This window comes from Bufo bufo, chromosome 1 (assembly GCF_905171765.1).
Source record: "Bufo bufo chromosome 1, aBufBuf1.1, whole genome shotgun sequence".
NCBI classification, from domain to species: Eukaryota; Metazoa; Chordata; class Amphibia; order Anura; family Bufonidae; genus Bufo; species Bufo bufo.
The window spans coordinates 319,644,225-319,652,080 of NC_053389.1; the positions used below are offsets into that span (position 1 = coordinate 319,644,225).

The window sequence follows — 7,856 nt, forward strand, 5'->3', positions numbered from 1 at the left end:
CTAACCCTATTCTGCTCGCGTTTCTTAGTTGCAGTGTTATGCAACTTAGTCATCAAGAGCGCAGAGTAGCATGTAGAAACAAACAGACAAACATATAGCGCTGCACGCTCTCATACATAGCGTGCAGCCACGTAGCCTGCGGCACTGGGATGGCCTCACTGTCTGGAATTGCCTGGTCTCCACCATGACTAACATTAACAATTCTTCTAACACTCTATCTGTGAACTGTTATTTTTAAGTCTAGGTCTGTTTGGATTACGGATGCAGAAGTAATGTCAGAAATACTGTTACGCAATATGAAAATCTCAAAAGGAAGTCTGTTCTCTTGTGCCAGCACTTTTTTTGGGAAGGCGGGGAGACAGAAAATGAACTGCTTCACTTCCAGCAGCACAGAGGAGGGGAAGTGAAGAAGAGAATTTGACAACTAGACCAAAAGTCTGGGTCTCTGACGGAAAGTAAGTCCCATGTTATCAGGTTTTTATGTGATGCTGCATGTTTGTGTTGCGCTCAGTAGTCAGTCTGCCATCTGGTTTTAATTAGGGTGGTTTCACACCCAGCATTTTTTTTTTACGTAGTCTGGATTCAAAAGGAATTGGAAACATAAAGGAAGGACTTAGGGCATGTTCACACATCAGATAATAATCCAACATGTATTTCTACAGCACAGTTCTGAGGTTTACCCTCGATTTATGCCGCAGATGTACAATTTGCGTTAGCCCCATTCCATGTGGAAACTTTCCGATGCTTATGAATGGGGTTGAGAAAACATCATTCAATTGCATTGGCGGAGAATTGACTTTGGATTTGATGTAGATTTTGTCAAGGAATCAGCACTGAGATACCCTACCCCTGTGAACATAGCCTTATACTTCTGCTTCTTGATGGGTTATCTTCCTGCTGCAAAAGCTGCAACTGAAAGCGCAGTGGTATGCTAAAAAAACACCATAAGGTTTCTTTTAGGCTACTTTCACATTTGCGTTTTTGCCTGATCCGGCAGGGATCAGCAAAAATGCTTTTATCACTGATAATACAACCGTCTGCATCCGTTATGAACGGATCCGGTTGTAATATCTTTAACATAGAAATGATGGATCCGTCATGAACACCATTGAAAGTCAATAGGGGACGGATCCGTTTTCTATTGTGTCTGAGAAAACTGATCCGTCCCCATTGACTTGCAATGTGGATCATGCCGAATCCGTTTTTCTCCGCATCCCATGACGGAAAGAAAACCACATTTTGTGGTAGTATTTTTGGGCTTGTAACAAACGCCATGAAATTAATCTTTTTTTTTTTTTAAAAGCATTTCTTTGGTCAAAGATTTTCGACATGCGTTTTTTCAGGCTTTTCTGCCTATAGACAAGTCTATGAGAAAACACCATAGTCATGGCCTTTGTTTTGAAAAAAATACCATGGACTCAAAATAGTTGAAAAATTCCAGTAGCACTTTATTTCATACAAAAATTAAAAACATCCAGGTACAGTAGATGTTGGTCTACGCGTTTCAGGCAACAAAACAATTACAGCCCTTACTCATGACCATTGAACAGGCATTAAATCTTCACATTTATAGGAGGAGGAAACCGCACCGGACCAATCAAGGGGTCATGCAGCCACTCCCTCCTAAGCAAGTATATAACAAATAAAACTCTAAACAAACTTAAAATAATCTCATGTATAACATATAGAATATATGGGATCAGATGTTTAGTATTGAAGGATCAAATCCAACCTTTTGTTTAACCCTAAAGGTTGGCGGCTTTCCAATCTAAAAATCCAAAAGGATTCTCTATTTAGAAGTTTTCTTCTTCTGTCGCCGCCTCTTGCTGGCTTATTGACCCTTTCAATGCCTTGCACAAGCATATCCGATGTATCGCCACCATGAACAACCGCAAAGTGAATGCTGGCTGCAGAGACGTTGCGGCTTTCATGGTGCGGTACATCAGATACGTGTTTTCTTATCCGAGTTTTTATAGTATTGGTAGTACATCCTACATATTGAACTAAACATTTAGTATATATAATCAAATAGATGGAGTATGTTGTGTTGCAATTCAGGAAAGATTTTATCACAAATCTTTGGCCAGTGACACAGGATTCAAACACTTTAGATATTTTCATATATCTGCAGCATATACACACAGAGTGCCCACATTTATAGTTACCCTTGGTGGATAACTAAGTACTATGGAGAGGTGACGTTATTTTATTTTTTTGAAACATACTTGGGCTAACTGTATTTGCAATTGTCGGAGCTCTACGTGCTGCAAATTTTATGCCTGTTAAAGCCACCTCACTCCAGTTTTTATCGCATGCTAATACTGGAAAATGTTTTTTAATAATATTGCAAATCTGTGTGTATTCACTGCTAAACTGCGTAACGAACACACTCTTTTTTGTGTGATCTGACTCACAGTTTTTTTTGGTTTTTTTACATGCCCAGGACTTCTTTACTATGTTTTGTCATTAGTTTTTTCGAGTAAGCTCTATCGGACAATCTGCTAATAATATCTTCAGCCTCTTTTTCATACAAGCTTTGCTCACTACAATTTCTTCTGGCTCTAATGAGTTCCCCTTTGGGTATATTTCGCACTGTATGAGGGGGGTGACAAGACCTTGCATGGAGTAGTGTGTTGCCTGATGTTGGTTTCCTATAGGTGTCTGTGTGAATGGAGGCTGTAGTGGAGTCCCCCCTCAGGTGGAGATCTAGAAACACAATGTGTGAGGTGTCAAATTGAACAGTAAATTGGATACTATTCACACACGTGTTCAGATATTGGGAGAAAGGTGGTATGGCCGCCACATCACCAGACCAGATGAAGATCAGGTCGTCGATGTAACGGCCATACCACCTAATGTTCTCCAAAAATGGGTTGGTGTCGATGAGGAGAATGTTTCTCTCCCACCATGCCATAAAAATGTTGGCTATGGACTTAAAATGTATGGTAAGTGATGAAATACACTGCATCAAAATAAACCTAGTTTATACTACGTTCCAAAATTCCCGTAGACTTACAGCTACCATATGAAGATTAAATTTTTTTATATGCTGCAGTTGTCTGATAGATGCAAATCCCAACTCTGGGATCCGCTCCTATCTCCAGAACAAATGGAAACGAGATCGGGGTTACTGTACCTCTATCAAATATTTATGGAATAACCTGTGGATAATGTGGGATTTCCTCTTTAAAGGGGTTGTCCAACGAAAAATGTTCTATATTTTATACATCAGCATCTGGATCTGAATACTTTTGTAATTGCATGTAATTAAAAATTTAGAATAGCTACTGAGTTATTCATTAAAATGTATCTGTATAGTGACATCTGCTGTTTTATTTTCCTTATTTCTCTGTCCACCTCGTTGAGGTGGTCGCACATGTTAGAGGCTGTGACAGTCACGTGGAAAGAGCTACAGCAGAAAGTACATGCCCCTTAAACCACAGTAGAAAATACACCCTGAGATACCACCCTAAAATAAATCTAGCAGAGCAATTTGAGCAATGAATAGGGAACCTCTGGATCCATGTGAGGTACAGGGTTGGTTCTAACTTTGTTAGAAAGATTTTGTCATGTACTATATGATGTCTGATTTTCATTTTTTCCATTAATCATGGAAATTGTCTTTACGGAATAAAGACAAAGACGGCAGTGTGTAAACATGGCCTCACTGGGTGTAATATAGGTGTTTGACACATACTTTCCAGAGTGGAGGATTATCTAAGAAGAAGGACAAGCATACTTAATTCTCAACATGTTTCCCAGCAGGTTTTCTTTTGCATTTGAATAAATGTGAGTAACTAGGAAATGAAGAAATACTTTAACTTCTAAGCTGTAGCCCAGATAAACAGTAAAATACTAGATGGTACAATGATCTAATGATTTTGGAGGCTTCCACTGCTGGTACAAATACAGAGGTTATCTCTATTTAGCTCATAAGTAAACACATGATCATAACTGTAGAAATGATTTTATTCTGTCATTTTAAGTCACAGAAGTAAAGGGCTTCCGTCACTTCAGCAAGTAGCATTTATTATGTAGAGGAAGTTAATACAAGGGACTTACTAATGTATTGTGATTGTCCATATTCCCTCCTTTGCTGGCTAGATTAATTTTTCCATCACATTCTACACAGCTCTCTTACTCCGCCACTCCCCTAGGGGCGCATGCACAGAGAAGAGAGGGGCGCACCCTTTGCTCCCCTCAGGGCACATCCTGGTTCGGGATCTCCTGCCTGATGGTGGCTGGGTGCTCTTGGTGTTGGCGGATTGTGGCATGCAAGACAAGAAAAATACATAGTTTACATAAACAATGATTAGGCTGACTTGGTGAAGAAGTTAACTTTACTGAAAACTTTTGGCAGCCTGGTGGTGCACTATAATCCCAAAGGCGATATTTTTCTCAGGACTCAGGTTCCTGCAGAGCTGCTTACTGCTCACACTCCAACTTACAACTCCCAACTAAGTTAGCAAGCAGGCCAGACCCAGGGGTTGTCCCTGCCTCTGCCCAGAGTCTACAAAACACAGGGTGGTAACTGTCAGTGTGCTAGCCAGAAGTTTACACAACATAGGAATACCACAATTTGGCTTAAATACCCACTAATAATCACATTGGTACAGTTATGCTCTTTAAAAGTGGCCTGTGAGTCATTGCACATGCAGCACTTAAACAGTGCACATGCTGAGCATCTGCTTTTGCAGCAGATACAATGAGAGACAGTATGGCTGGCGGTACATGATAATCTTGGTCACAATACCTGTTGCGCTACTGATGATTGCTCTTTCACTATGCTACATCAAATAACAGTGAAAGTAAATGGAGTCTCATTGCAACTCTGTTGAATTTCTTGCAACTGTATTGCTGTGTATGCAGAAACCCACGAGTCGCAACGTAACTTTCACTTCCATTATACTGTAATATAGCACAGTGAAAGTACAATCTTCGGTTGCTTTATGGGTGTCAATGCTAAGATCGCTGTATAGCTTAAGGACTTTATTTCCTTTACTTACAAACAACTTTTCTCAGACCATTTACAAAAGGTTAAAAAAAATAGTCTTAATCTTACTTCAGTAAATGGGTGGCATAGAAAGTGGAGTAACAGGACAGAAATCTTAGACTTGAAGATACATCAAATTTATCAAACATTGTGCGACATTTGATAACTTTGGCACAAAATTAAGGCAAGCAGAGTCCTAAAAAACTGAATTCCCCTTATGTTAAATCTCCTCCATATTTACTTCATAAAACAGAAGTCACTAGAAGGCACTAACTCTGAATGTCCCATATATGATTATGTCAAAGTAAATCTTATCCATATTAAAAAGTGTTCACTGTAGAAATACCAGCAAATCCTAAGATGTGTCTTTTGGGTACCATAGATGATTTGGTAAATGACAATTTATCAACTTTAGGTATTCAAAGGACACCATACCAGACCAGGAAGACCATTGTTCATCATTGGATACAAGCAACTATGTTTATTACTCACTGGGCCACCTGCACTAAATGAGAATTTCCATCAGCTTTGAAAGGGAGATCCTCATTGGTTAGTGTGCTTCTGTTCTTTAAGAGGGCAGCTTTAAAAGGTTTAATTTTTGCATTGAATGTCCCATTACAATTGGGTAGCACAATGGCTCAGTGGTTAGCACTGGTGCCTTGCAGCGCTGGGGTTCTAAGTTCGAATCCGACTAATGGCATCTGCCATCTGCATGGAGTTTGTATGTTCTCCCCGTGTTTGCATGGGGGTACTCCGGTTTCCTCACACACTCCAAAGACATACTAATAGGGACCTTAGATTGTGAGCCCCATTGGGGCCAGTTGGATGCTAATGTCTGTAAAGCGCTGCGGAATATAGTAGCGCTATATAAGTGCATAAAATAAATAAATAATACAATATTGCACTGAACATCAAGCGGTCCTTTTTTCATTTTCAATAGAATTTGACCTCTACCAGTTGCAAGATGGCAGATGCCTACTCAGTCTATCCCTTGTCCACGCCCTAGGTAGAATACCTGCCTAATATAACACAGATTGGAACATGCCTTACATTTTTTTCCTCAGAGATTTTATATGAATCCGTGAAAAAAAATCTTTAGGAAAATTGTAGAAAATTTGAAGCACACTGAGGTACAGTATAGTACTAAAGTAAGATATGAGCATTGTATTACAGATCCGTATAACACATTGTTTATGTTTGTAATATCTCAGCGTTTAATGGTGTCATTATTTCTCCTAGAGATGAAGACAAAGATCTGCTCTACACTTTTTCTCATTCTTCTATGTTCTCAGAAGATTCACAAGGCAGATGGAGACTGTACATATGATAGATTCCTCAGACATTGTTCCTGTTCACTACTTGACTTGACCAACATTTTGACCATCCTTCCATGTGTCGAGGCTTTAAGCTTTGAATTCAATGGTGGAACATTCATCAACCATGAAGATTTTGCTAAACTGGACATGAAATTGGTTATGAACATGATCCATGTTTCATTGGCCAAGATCAGTTTTGCCAATGCGGTATTGTCTGAAGAATTCTTGGTTGCTTTTATAGATGTAATACACCAGGTTCCTGTTGACCTCCTCTCATTTGAAAACACAACCTTTGTTGGACAATCTCTGAATAATTTGAGAGGATCACCTCCTAATATATTATCTCTACAGTTCATCAACACATCTTCAAACCCATTAATCCAGAGAGACTCTCCCTTTGAAAGGTTTGGCAATTGGATGTCCATTCTGAGGAACCTTACTGTGAAACAGTCACAATTAACAGGTGTTCCTTGTGACATCGGTATACATTTTCAGGCCTTGACGACTTTAGAGCTATCAGAAAGCCTCCTGTCTGATGACAATATGTTCTCTGTGTTTTGTAATGATGCTTTTCCTACTCTACAAATCCTAAAACTAAGAAGTAACAATTTTAGTAATTATGAGAGTCTATGCCAAGCGTTAAGCAGATATAACCAACTGAGGCACTTAGATTTAAGTCTCAATGACTTGTCTTTTATATCAAACTCTTTATGTGAGTGGCAGCCATCTTTAAGTCACTTAAATCTATCTAATACAGGCTTAGAACATGTGAGTATTAATCTACCACCAAATTGTGAAGTATTAGATCTAAGTCACAACAAGATTGAATTCCTAAATATTTCTCTGCCCATACTGAGAGAGCTATATTTGTCCTACAATAGGCTTTCTACTCTTCCCTCCATGGGCCATATCCCTATTGTACAAATTCTAGCTGTAGATGGGAATCCCATCAAACAGTTAGAAGTTAGTCAGATACAAGCATTCAAGCTTCTGAGTAGCTTTAAAGGTGATAACATCCCATACAAATGCTCTTGCTCGTTTATAAAAGAAATGAAAGAAATGGCAAAGTCTGGTCTGACACTTCAGTGGTGGCCAGATGAATACACATGTGACTCTCCTGAATCTTTGCGGGGTAAGGTGATCAATGATGTGAACTACTCATTGTTTGAGTGCCACACACAGCCCTTAACAATTGTCATATGTATTGTAATATTAATAATGTGTGTAGCTATAATAATTTGCTTTGTTAAAATTTGCCAGAGTAACAAAACAAGATCTCAATGCATGCAAGCTGGAAATTCAAATACTATGTAACTGGAAATAAATGTGTACAGATGATGTTAGTTTTCTTAATGACTAACATACTTACCAATGGTCTTGGTTTTCCTGGTACTGTCCCATGAACTGGACCACAAAACGGGTGTTTTACACTAATTTCCAAATTTAATGGGCCAAGCTCAGTCTAGTTACAGCATCATACATTAGCAGTGGGTGTATATGGTACAGCAGATGTCGCTCAGTCCTATTCAAATACATGGGACTGAGGT

At 39.1% G+C, this 7,856-nt stretch overlaps 1 protein-coding gene across 2 annotated transcripts; it reads left to right on the forward strand.

Moving 5' to 3' along the window:
• The first annotated feature begins 335 nt into the window (after nt 1–335).
• On the forward strand, nt 336–7,647 carry LOC121008994 (toll-like receptor 2). 2 transcript variants are annotated; one of them, XM_040441857.1, is made up of 3 exons: nt 336–455; nt 6,058–6,123; nt 6,233–7,647. In XM_040441857.1, exon 3 carries the CDS (start codon nt 6,235–6,237, stop codon nt 7,621–7,623), a length of 1,389 nt encoding a protein of 462 aa, XP_040297791.1. In that variant the 5' UTR covers nt 336–455; nt 6,058–6,123; nt 6,233–6,234; the 3' UTR covers nt 7,624–7,647. The 2 variants fall into 2 exon arrangements, with proteins under 2 accessions (XP_040297791.1, XP_040297801.1); XM_040441867.1 differs by lacking the exon at nt 6,058–6,123 and having other exon boundaries at nt 342–455.
• Nucleotides 7,648–7,856: the final 209 nt, after the last annotated feature.

Excerpts from the sequence above, each read along its gene's own strand:
- LOC121008994 (XM_040441857.1), top strand. The coding sequence starts at position 6,235 with ATGAAGACAAAGATCTGCTCTACACTTTTTCTCATTCTTCTATGTTCT.